Here is an 11816-nt window from a genome sequence, read left to right on the forward strand (position 1 = left end):
GATCTTGGTGACAGCATCAGACACTCTTATTTTAACATAACAGCTCCGTTATATTAGAAGGGAACAAGGCAATATTTACTTTGATTAGCCGGCCCTTCTTGCCCTTAAAAATAGCGATTTGTAGTTATCGTGTGCTTTTGTTTTGAAAATACCAGACCGGAAGTGTCCCCTTGGGTTGCTTGGCGATGTGATATATGCTGTTGGCTTGACAGAGGTGCTTCAGTCTAGGTACCCGCAGCTCTGGAAAAGTTGGGACATAAACCTTGTTGGTTTGACTTGTTTGTTTGTCGAGCCATTGGTTTACCCCGGTCCTAAGACATTTTGTAACAGACTCGGCGCTTCCGAGATCGACGGTTGTTTCAAGAGGATACATCTGAAAAAGGAGCAACATAATCTTCGCATACTTGAAGTTCTTTGACTGTCGACTTGGCAGAGGTAATATAGCTAACGGCAACTAGCTAGCTAGCACGCTTAAGCTAGACGCCCATTCATTTGTTTCTTGTGTTTAACTCAGCTGCTCACTCGAGATTAATATGAGGTCAACTGTGGTCCTGCCAAATTGTAACGATACCTACAAATACTAGCATGGCAGTGACATTCAGTCTGTAGCTTAGCTAGTTAAACTGTAATTAGCTGGAATAAAAGATCTTTTTCAACTCGCCTATACGTGGCTTAGCTGCAATGAAAGGCTCTTTATATTCCAGCGGGCTATAACAGTACGTGTCTTTTCCTCGAGCGCTGAAACCAGGCACAGTCTTGAGGTACTTTGAGTATTTTCAGTTTAGGAAACCTTACCATGTAACACAGAACCCTCTAGTCACCAGTTCCTTGGTCTTTCTGAAAATCTGATCAGTTACTGTAACAAGATCTTTAAAATTTAGAACTAGATGTTTTGTTTTTTTGTTTTTAAGAAACAAACCTTGACTGACCAGCTCTCCTTACCCCTGTAGATTAACCTACAGAGGTTAAAGCTGGGACACCTTTTAGCACTGAAATGTAAGGACAGATGGATGGATTTTGTTTTTTAATTCTTGATCGTGTTGCATATTCATATATTATTCCAGAAACAGTGCTATGGGTCATAGTTTTATTATGATTCTGATTGTTGTCCACATGATGCAATTCAACTTTATTAGATCCCTTTGCCCCCAACATCAGTTCTGTATTAATTAAACCATATGTGCTGTATATTTTTAGAGTATCTCTGACCTCCCTCCCCCTCTCTCTCTCTCTCTCCAGATGTTTCAGATAAAGAAGGTCTGTTGCATTGGTGCAGGGTACGTGGGAGGCCCAACATGTAGTGTGATCGCCCAAATGTGCCCAGAGATCACAGTGACTGTTGTGGATGTTAATGAGTCCAGAATCAAAGCTTGGAACTCGGACACTCTGCCCATATACGAGGTACGGCACTAATACAGTCCAATAATTGTCCATAAAAACAGAGCTAAAGCTAAACGATTTATGGCTGGATCATTGGTCATAAGTTAAAAGGCTACTGGTCAAACTCCGTCATTACGAGCGCCGATTTATTATTATGTTTGTGGCTTTCTTTGTGCCATGAGCCCTTCACCTACATTCCCATCTCTCTGTTGACACACACACCAGAGCCATCTATCCAGAGAGAGTTGTGTCAGTGAAATCACTTATGTTTCATGACAGCGTTGGAAAAAGCAAATGTAGCTAGGCAACCACCCCAGACAAAGTTGTGTACAATATTGCTCAGTAACAGAACTTCAATGGCAGGAACAAAAAAAACTGAATCACTGGATTTGTAAATGAGTTCCAGACCACTCGGTGTCGCAACAGCTATAACCTACTACGTCATCGGGAGTGACTAGTGTAAAGGCGGGCTGGTGACAGGGCCATTATGAATCCTTATTACGCATGTAAATTTTCTTGTGCCACATGTTTGACCCGGGCATTCCTTAACACCGATCCCCTCCACCCCCCACCCCCTTTTCTCTGTCCAGCCGGGTCTGAAAGAAGTGGTTGAGTCATGCAGAGGGAGGAATCTGTTTTTCTCTACAGACATAGACTCAGCCATTAGGGACGCTGACCTCGTCTTCATCTCCGTGAGTCCTTCAGCACACACACAGACACACACCAACACATACATCTCTTTCATATATTCACATACCTACCCTTCCATAGACGCACACGCTTTCTGCTATTGACAAGCCAAACAAATAAAAATGCGTATACAAAGGATACACCAATAAATAACTAAATAGGAGCGTTTGCACCTCCTTCTCCACAGGTGAATACCCCCACCAAGACCTATGGGATGGGGAAGGGTCGTGCGGCCGACCTCAAGTTCATCGAGGCGTGCGCCCGGCGGATTGTAGAGGTGTCCGATGGCTACAAGATCGTCACAGAGAAGAGTACGGTCCCGGTGCGAGCCGCCGAGAGCATCAGGCGGATATTTGATGCCAACACCAAACCCAGCCTCAACCTACATGTGTGTATTTTTGTGTGCACGCTAATGCATGTACGCATGTGTGCGAGCAATGAAATTCTCTCAGATCTGTTAATGTGCAACTTTCTAAACCCATTTGCCACTCGTCTAGGTACTGTCCAACCCAGAGTTCCTCGCAGAAGGAACAGCAGTGCGGGATCTGAAGGAGCCGGACCGTGTCCTGATCGGCGGAGACGAGACAGCGGAAGGCCAAAGGGCGATCAGAGCGCTGTGTGCCGTCTACGAACACTGGGTCCCCAAGGCACGCATCATCACCACCAACACATGGTCGTCCGAGCTCTCCAAACTGGTGAGTGAGCATGTGCGAGGGGGCGCGCCTTTGATCGTCTACTTGCTCTTTATTTATTGCTATTCTTATTCTTTATGCAAACTAAAAAAAAAAAAATCTGCGTGTGTAGGCAGCCAATGCGTTCCTGGCGCAGCGAATCAGCAGCATCAACAGCATCAGCGCTCTGTGCGAGGCCACAGGAGCCGACGTGGAGGAGGTAGCCAAGGCCATCGGCATGGACCAGAGAATAGGCAGCAAGTTCCTCAAAGCCAGCGTAGGTAAGAGACGCGCCTCCACAAAGTCAAGTGTTTAAAATGCTCTTCTATCTATGTTTTAATTCGATCCAACACAGATTAAGTGTTGTCTTCTATCTCTCCCTCACACCCTGGCCAGGCTTTGGTGGCAGCTGTTTCCAGAAGGACGTGCTGAATCTGGTGTACCTGTGCGAGGCCCTCAACCTCCCTGAGGTGGCCTCCTACTGGCAGCAGGTGGGAACTACACAAGCATAACGTACCACGACTCATTTCATGTTTTTTTTCAAGGTCTTGTCTCGCTGTGTTCGCCTTGTTCTCACTCCGTGCTTTCTTATTTTCTCAGGTGATTGATATGAACGAGTACCAGAGGAGGCGCTTCGCCTGCAGGATCATAGACTGCCTCTTCAATACTGTCACTGGCAAAAAGATCGCTCTGCTGGGCTTCTCCTTCAAGAAAGACACAGGCGACACTAGGTCAGCCTCTTTTCACTTTATTCTTTCTTGTGTTTGCATTCCCTTCTCACACCTCTCTACACAGCTCTTTTTTTCCTGTTGTGCTCTTTTATATTTTAATGTTTGCTAACAGCTCTGTCATGTGAGTGATAAACTTGGCTTTTGTCTTGTCAAAGCCTGAGTGTGTATTAAGGGCCACACCTCTCTTTTGAACCTTTATGTATTTAGCTCTTTGGACACATGCAGCGTCTCTCTCCATTCACCTTTTTATCCATAGAGGGTAAACACATGCCAACATGCTGCGATGCACTATGACCTCTATGAGAGCGTCTGTTTGTGTCTCAACCGCAGGGAGTCGTCCAGCATCTACATCTCCAAGTATCTGATGGATGAGGGGGCCAAGCTGTTCATCTACGACCCCAAAGTCCTTAAAGAACAAATCATCCATGACCTCTCCCAGCCCAACATCTCCGAGGACAACCCACAAAGAGGTAGGTGTATATGTGTGTGTGTGTATTTACCAGGCTTCCAGTGCAGATCTGGAAAAACTGCAACACCTGCGTAGTTGACAAAAATGTGTGAAAATGTATGGAAATGATTCAGTCCCGATCAAACATGGCACATCTTATGTAGCTGTCGATCCATTCCCAGTTCAGATGTTGTGATATTGGTGAAAAATGACCTTTCCCCAAACAGTGATATGACCCATTTGACTGTCCAGTTACCCAGCCTCTAATAGCATATAATATAGTTATATAGTCATATTGAACACAGTTTTCAGCTTCTGAAATCATCATATTCAGTCAGGAAAAAGATCTGGAGAAAGCATGCAATTACGAATTGGAATATGTGTAGAAACCCTGAAATAATTAAGGGCAAGTGTTCAGTGAGCTTATCAGATATGAATCCTGGCAGTCAGCAGTGTTTTGGCTGATGCTGCCCAGTAACAAATTTCAACAGAAACCGAATGGCTTGATGTTTTGAAAGATTTAGATGCTTCAGTTCTCTTTTTTTTTATTTGCAGAGCTTTGGTGATTACTGGCTAAGTGAGAGACACAAAGATGAGATGACGAAGTTCTTAAGATACTGGTGAATCCCTACTTACATACTGCACTGTGTATTTTTTAGTGTCGGAGCTGGTGACTGTGACCACAGACCCTTACGAGGCTTGCCAGAGCGCACACGCCTTGGTCATCTGCACCGAGTGGGATATGTTCAAGGTCACAAACACAAACTTTTCTTTTCTACCATCTCTTCTAACCCTTAATTGTGACCGAAACAATTTATAAGAAAAATAAAATGGTCATATAATGAGCACAAATGTCAACACCAAACCGCTGTTTCACCATAGGAGCTGGACTATGAGAAGATTTACAAGAAGATGCTGAAGCCGGCCTTCATATTTGACGGTCGGAGAGTGCTGGACCACCTCCACCCTCATCTGCAGAGCATAGGCTTCCAGGTGAGCGCACACACAACACACACTTTTCATACAAATTTAACACATTGTCTTAGCTAGAACTATAGCTCAGAAAATACCACAATAATACAAGTGTGTAGTTTGTGAACAAGGCAAATATTTTGAGGAGGGACATGCCTGTGAATAGTCAGTGGAAAGTGAAAAACAGACAGAGAAAGTGTTTTCTCACAGCTGTGTGAGGCTGCTGGCTATGTTCATTAGGGGCCACAGTTCAAAATGGCCCAATTGAAACTAATGGCAGCAATTTGGTTTCTCTCTGTAATTTTGTTGCTTTTCTTCTGTCCGCAGATTGAGACCATTGGTAAGAAGGTGACATCAACACGTATCCCCTACACCCCTGCAGCTGTGTGTGCTCCCCGCATCAGTGCCACTGAACCTCCCACCAAGAAAGCCAAAGTCTAAAACTCACTCCACCCCCACCACACACACACACATTCCTTTCTCATCATTTCTACAGCTGGTCTTAACCATTTCAGCCAGGTTCCAGCCCCCCTCTTGTTGGTACATGCTTAATGGACAAAAATAGCCAATGGTCTGTTGACTAATTCCTGCCTAATATTAGGTTGAAATGTTGGTTAGATTGCAGGTTGGTTGAGGCACAAGGTTGTGTGAAAAGGATCTATGAATTGAGTTTGGTTTATATGGTTAATGAATGCCAATTCATTTCAAATGCAGCAATCTTGTATAAAGCTCCCTTATAAACGGTTTAAAAAACAGTGTTAGTTTGGATCTGTTTAAGAACATCTACTTTCTTACAATGTATTTACTATGTAATCAAATGTCACTCAATGGCAAAAAATTTTATACTATTTTTAAAATGTTTTTATAAATCATCTTACTGTATGTTGGTCGGTGTGTGTCATCAGTATCTGTGAATGTTTACTAAATGGGCCAATGCAATAAAATGTGATGTGTCCTCTGAGTCTTGTGCCTGTTGTTTTGTTCCCTACAAATGCAGAAAAAAGTTTGATGCTGACATGAAATCTGGATTGAAAAATTAAAACCAGGAAATGTGGATTGATAGTTTGAATTATTTCATTACAGTTACATTTTATACAAGGTTCAGTCTGTATCACAATTACACCTTTCAATCATATCGTTATAAATTGCCTCAGACAAAGGTCAGTCCACATAACTTAAATCATTTTATTAGTCCTGAAACAGCAGACATTATTGCCTCAACGGCTCGTATACGAGCCGAGCCCTGGCTGCTGATAAAGGTCAGTGGCTCCCAACATGGGGTCCAGGGCCCCCTGGGGGGAGGGTGGTGATGATTTAGGAGGCCCTGAGGTGAAAGCTGTGGCTCATACCTGGGCCATCTTTTATTGGCTAGCTCACTTGGGAAGAGTCCAGACCCACATTATCTCCATACCATCAGGCTCCTGACTGATGTTTGATCTCTTCTCCCTAAAACACACACCTCTGGGCTGTCTCCAGTGTATGGCAGAGGACCAGTGGGTAGGACGGGGAGAGAGTTTGGAAGTAGAGTCTGGCCCCATACTTCAGTTAAATCAACTTGTGATGAGCCTTGTTAATGTCCACCCTGTACCCGACTTAAATGTTAACCCCATTCTTGTGACTACCACAACCTTTGTTACTTGCACTGCTAAAATAATGTGTTCCAGCTATGGCTATACAATAATGTGATATGATGCTGCTGCTGTAAAGTGGATTTTATCATTGTGAAAGCTGATAGACATAGTGGGAGGTGGTGCAGAAGGAAGATGGAGGGCATCCGCTGGGTGCTGTGTGCTTTTCACTCTGCTATAGTGATTTCTGCTTTTCTCTTCTCCAGCAGATTCTTCAGGAAGAACTCTCCTGTGGAGGAAAAAAAAAAAGGAGATTAAAAAAAAATATTTTTTTACATCTTATCCCATTTCCTTTCCTGGCACTCGTTTATACATGATCATATGGTCAAAGGAATATTGTAAGGGCACTAAGCTGCACTCATTATTTTTTGATTATCTAGGAATTTAAGCTTATTCTACTGTAGCTCTCACTGTAAGTCACTCCTGATAAGAGCTTTGGCTAAATGTCTGAAATGTAATGTAGATTAACATTTCAAAGAAGTCCAAAAACAAGAGACCTCTGTCACTGGAGTAGACAGGGCTCTGCATTCAATTCATTCACATGCATTTTAAAAGTGTGTGTGTATATGTGTGTCTCACCTGCTTTGTAAGAGGATCGCACCAGGGGCCCGCTGGCAGTGTAGACAAAGCCCATGTCGTTCCCAACCTTCTCCCAGTGGGCAAACCTCTCCGGTGTCACATATTCCTCCACCTAAACACACACACACACACACACACACACATCTGGCGTGACCGCTGTGGCGTAGGGAGTGGGGGGAAATAGAGTGTAACGTGCTCGCCGTGCTCACCTTGAGGTGGCGTTTGGTGGGCTGCATGTACTGGCCCAGCGTTAGACAGTCCACTCCTGCCTCCCGCAGCTCTGCAACACAACAGTGTGTTCAGGAGAAAGGGCATTATCAACATCAAAACCCTGTGTGTGTGTGTGTGTGTGTGTGTGTGTGTGTGTGTGTGTGTGTGTGTGTGTGTGTGTGTGTGTGTGCATACCAGTCAAGGTGTTGAGTATCTGCTGGTCAGTCTCCCCCAGCCCCAGCATGATGGAGGTCTTGGTGAGCACAGTGGGTTTGACCTTTTTAGCGTGCTTCAGAACACTCAGTGACTGGTCAAAGTTCGCTCTGGGGTCACGCACGTGTCTAGGGACAAACGTGACACATTAACATCCTGGACCAACAACAAGTACTACACCTACCCCAGAATAACATCCCAACAACTAGAAAGTACTGTATATACTACTACTAAATATCCTTCAGCTAAGTGTCATATGCACTGCATGTCTAATTCATGACAACTAGTAAGACTCAACTGGCCCTTTTTTTATATAATTTCTACAATTGTATATATGAATGCATGATGTGCTCCTGTCTCCCTTTCCATATGTGTATATATATATATATATATATATATATATATATATATATATATATATGTGTGTGTGTGTGTGTGTGTGTGTGTATGTGTAGTGTATGTGTATGTGTATGTATACATATGTATTATGTACTGTAGTTTATCAATGTATACTAAGAGCAGGGAATTGGCTTCCTTGTGCCACCTGCTGGTCAATGTCTGTAACACTGTCCTCCTGCCTGTGACTTCCACTCCAGTACAAGCTTCACTATCTCCCTCTCCTGGCAGAGATGTAAGCAACATTATGACTAAGCCATTTGATACAAAATAACTACGCAAAGACATTAAAGTCTTAAAGGACCAGGTACGAGTGTCAGTTTTCTCTTCAAAACCCTTACATTTACAGTCTAGTTTTCAGTCTGTATCCAGGTAAAAATACAGACTAGATTTCTGGTCTTGAGTCCCAATCACACTGGTCAGGTAGGGGACAGATGGCTATGATCTGCATGTATAAAACTACAAGTTGGAAATGTAGTTTAATCCTGTATCAGCTGGTAAATATAGATGTTAGATGTGTATCTCCAGTGTCCCAGATTCAGTCGTGCTGTGGCCTGTCAAAGCCAGTGTCCTCAGTGTCTTCAGCGTCTTTAGAACTGGGCCAAACCTGACTGGACATCGGCTAAGTGAACCACATTTCACAACAGGGCCAAACCTGGCCAAAGCTAGCCACAAGCTCCAACATATTACTGATTCTAAATACAACATGTCCTATATATTGAGGAAATGTTTTGCACAGCATTCAAATTTGATATTTGGTGGTGTTATATTTATATCTGTTGAACAAAACAAGGGACTGGAAGAACAACAACAGTGAAACCATCAGTTGTCTGCCACTGGTTTGGCTTTTCTCTCTGTGTGAGGTGTGCTCATTATTTTAAAACCTGCTGTTCTTTGGCTTGCTGGCTAATCAGCTGCTGCTTAAGCCTAGCACTTGCCAGACTGAAGAGAGCGGATGAAGGCAGGGCCAAGTCTTTACTTAGGTAAAAACAGAGATTAGCTCCCAAGTGTGAGGCTGTATCACCTCATAAAAACACAGATTAGCTTTGCAGTCTAAATGTCAGCCTGTATGTTATCAGCAGGTGAACACAGAGGTTATATGTTCAGCCCAAAGTCTCAGTCAGTACCTCTGCAGCTCCCGGACCGTCTCCACATTGTGGGCGTACACATCCAGCCCTGATAGGGCGATCTTCTCTACTGCTGTCAGGTCGCCTCGGAAATCAGGGGTCAGACATTCCACCAGGATCTGAGGAGACCTAGGTGAGGAATGACAACAACAACCACCGTGTGAGCAATATGGCTCACTAATAATGTCATAGAGAAAAAGACAGTGGATAAACCTGCAAGTTTCCAGGTCAATTCACTTTTGCTTTGAAAGACACCGCATATAGGTTTTTATGGGTAGAAGGATGGATGGACATGAGATGACAGATTTTTACCTTTCCTTCAGGTTGAAGACAGTCTTAGCAAAGTGCTCTGCTCCTCCATCAGCAATATCTGCCAAAGAGGAAAATGTGAGAGCAGCGTTAGAACAGGGTGTTATTGCTGAGGTAAGTGTTAAAATGTGATCACTGTCAGTAAAATAGTGTTTTAACATTTAACATTTAAGGCCTCTTATGTACAGTCGGCTGGTTCAGACTTAGCAGAAAAGAGTGCTGGGGTGAGTGGGGGGTGGGGGTAATTAGGGCTACATCTCCATGATTAGTCTGTACAGCTGCGCTCAGGCATGGAGCTTCTACAACGCTGCCAGTCTGCAGCTAGCGCCTCTCAGCTCCAAATAAGTTTGCACGGCTGGTATCAAAAATCATTGAGCTCCATCCCTGTATAAGGCAGCAAATATACCCACAAGTAGATAGATACAATGTGGTACAGAGGCAGCGTCCATTTACCGTCTCTGTCTACCGAGGTGAGAACCACATAGTCCAGCCCCCAGGCAGCGATGGCCTTGGCTGTGTTGTAGGGCTCGTCCGGGTCCAGAGGAGAGGGCTGGCGGGCCGTCTTCACCGAGCAGAACCTGCACCCACGGGTACATGTGTCTCCCATCAGCTAGAGACAGAGAGAGACAGACGGAGAGAGAGAGAGAGAGAGAGAGAGAGAGAGAGAGAGAGGTCAAAGTGTTTATTTGTGCAAATCTGGGTGCATTCCTTTGACTGGCAGTGAAGTCAGTTCCACCACAGACTCACCATGATGGTAGCTGTGGCGGTGGCGTACTCTCCTCCTCCCCAGCACTCCCCGATGTTAGGACACCTGGCCTCCTCACACACCTGAAAAAAAACACAGAAACGCATTTTAAACACAATCTGACTGACAAAGGATTTTTTGATCTGGTACCAGTGTCAAATATATTGATAGTTAATATATTGATAGATACTGATATAACACTTTTTTGTTTTAGCAATTACACACACAAACAACAACAACTTACTGTGTGCAGGTTGAGCTCTCTCAGTGTATTCTTCAGCTTGTTGTAGTTCTTCCCAATGGGGATCTCTGTCTTCAGCCATGGAGGAAGCCTCAGCCTATCACAGCACAGCAACAGATCCGGTTACAAAATGCATAAATGTCTGACCTTGACTTCATCAGCTCTGTTTAGCTTGTTGGGACTAGTTGTGGTACGGTACGTTTTGATTTGTGTCTCATTTGATTAGCCAGCTAGCCAAAAAACAGCAGCATTGGAAAATAATGAGCATATGGCCTAACCCTAGTGAAGTGATAATGTTTAAATCTACAGAAACAAGATGTCAGTTAAATCGTATATGAATAATAATAGAAACTATAACATCAAAGGAATTAATAAATTCCATGCAGCATTCCTCCAACTGCTACAGCTCACCACAGCCTGTTACATAAGGATTTGTCTGAGCTGGTCTTTGAACCCTTTTGATAGCCCATCTGTTTCTTCCAAATTCACAGACAAAGTTTTCAAGAAACTATAAGCACTGAGTGAAAATTCCCACTTTTTGCACCCATTCACCACAGTGTCAGTAGTGTGACCCCAGTATCTTTCCTGTCGTACCTCTCTCCCTTCTCTCTCTTCAGGTTGCCTCTGTACTCTTCCCACTTGTTTTTCTCCGACAGTTCCCCGGAGATGAAGTCTTGTAGATCGGGCCCGTCATCACCCAACAACTCCTTCTTTCTGCCAGTCTGGGTCGGGGACGACTTGGCCGCTGTGGTCAGGCCATTTGCATACACCTGCAGAAGAGTGAGAGACACTTAATTTTTCAGAGTGTCAGTGTGTCTTTGTCATGATGTTTACGAAACACGCATGCGTCCATCCGTGCACCATGCCACCGATTAGGAAAACCAAATAGATACTTTGTAATACTACAAATAGCTAAATTACAAAACACAGCTTCAAAACCCGTGACCAGACTAATGACCGTTAGCCGACTAGCTAGTTCGCACTTTAGCCATGGCGTCACAAGAAATCACAGTCAACAGTGTTTAGCGACAGTATTCCAGTGAAAGGAAATACTTACATGTGGGTTGCATCTGGGGCTCAACCATAGATGATTAGTGGAGAGACGACCAGCAATAAAACAACTTTGTTTGACCAACGCCATGTCTTAGCTACCAACAGCAGCTACCTGTCATTGACAACAAGCCTCGATGAGCGGCTACTTTGGTCTGAAAGCAAAAGGGTTAGGGTTAGCGGCAGTAAAAGCCTTATGAAGTATATTGTTGTTTTTTTATGTCAGGTAGCTTTTCTTTATTTCCACTTATATTGTTTGGCTATATTATTTTTGCGATACATCCGGTCTATAATCGGAAATAGCAGTTTTGTAATCATAACCAGTTCATCGATTGTCTCGTAATGCCTGATGACGGCACGTACGTACACTACAACTGCGTCGTGACGTCCTTCCTTCCTCCTTTCCTCTGCTACCGGCGAGGTGAG

General features: G+C 44.0%; 2 protein-coding genes across 2 annotated transcripts; one reads left to right on the forward strand and one right to left on the reverse strand.

Annotated features, from left to right (window-relative positions):
• Nucleotides 1-223: 223 nt before the first annotated feature.
• ugdh (UDP-glucose 6-dehydrogenase) lies at nt 224-5843 on the forward strand. The gene is made up of 12 exons (XM_071540990.1): nt 224-435; nt 1240-1401; nt 1971-2072; nt 2258-2458; nt 2568-2765; nt 2875-3022; nt 3138-3232; nt 3342-3472; nt 3803-3942; nt 4580-4671; nt 4803-4913; nt 5220-5843. Exons 2-12 carry the CDS (start codon nt 1240-1242, stop codon nt 5331-5333), a joined length of 1494 nt encoding a protein of 497 aa, XP_071397091.1. The 5' UTR covers nt 224-435; the 3' UTR covers nt 5334-5843.
• Nucleotides 5844-5959: 116 nt separating this feature from the next.
• Nucleotides 5960-11673, reverse strand: lias (lipoic acid synthetase). Its single transcript, XM_071540979.1, has 11 exons — nt 11398-11673; nt 10935-11110; nt 10344-10437; nt 10102-10182; nt 9808-9964; nt 9358-9415; nt 9046-9174; nt 7505-7650; nt 7309-7379; nt 7100-7211; nt 5960-6749 (listed from the first exon to the last, which is right to left on the reverse strand). The coding sequence occupies exons 1-11, from the start codon at nt 11479-11481 to the stop codon at nt 6688-6690; spliced, it is 1170 nt and encodes a 389-aa protein (XP_071397080.1). The 5' UTR covers nt 11482-11673; the 3' UTR covers nt 5960-6687.
• Between the last annotated feature and the right edge of the window lie 143 nt (nt 11674-11816).

Source organism: Centroberyx affinis, unplaced genomic scaffold (genome assembly GCF_046629955.1).
Source record: "Centroberyx affinis isolate AG114_WGS23_722 - 3 ecotype Tasmania unplaced genomic scaffold, CSIRO-AGI_Caff_v1 ptg000214l_1, whole genome shotgun sequence".
NCBI classification, from domain to species: domain Eukaryota; kingdom Metazoa; phylum Chordata; class Actinopteri; order Beryciformes; family Berycidae; genus Centroberyx; species Centroberyx affinis.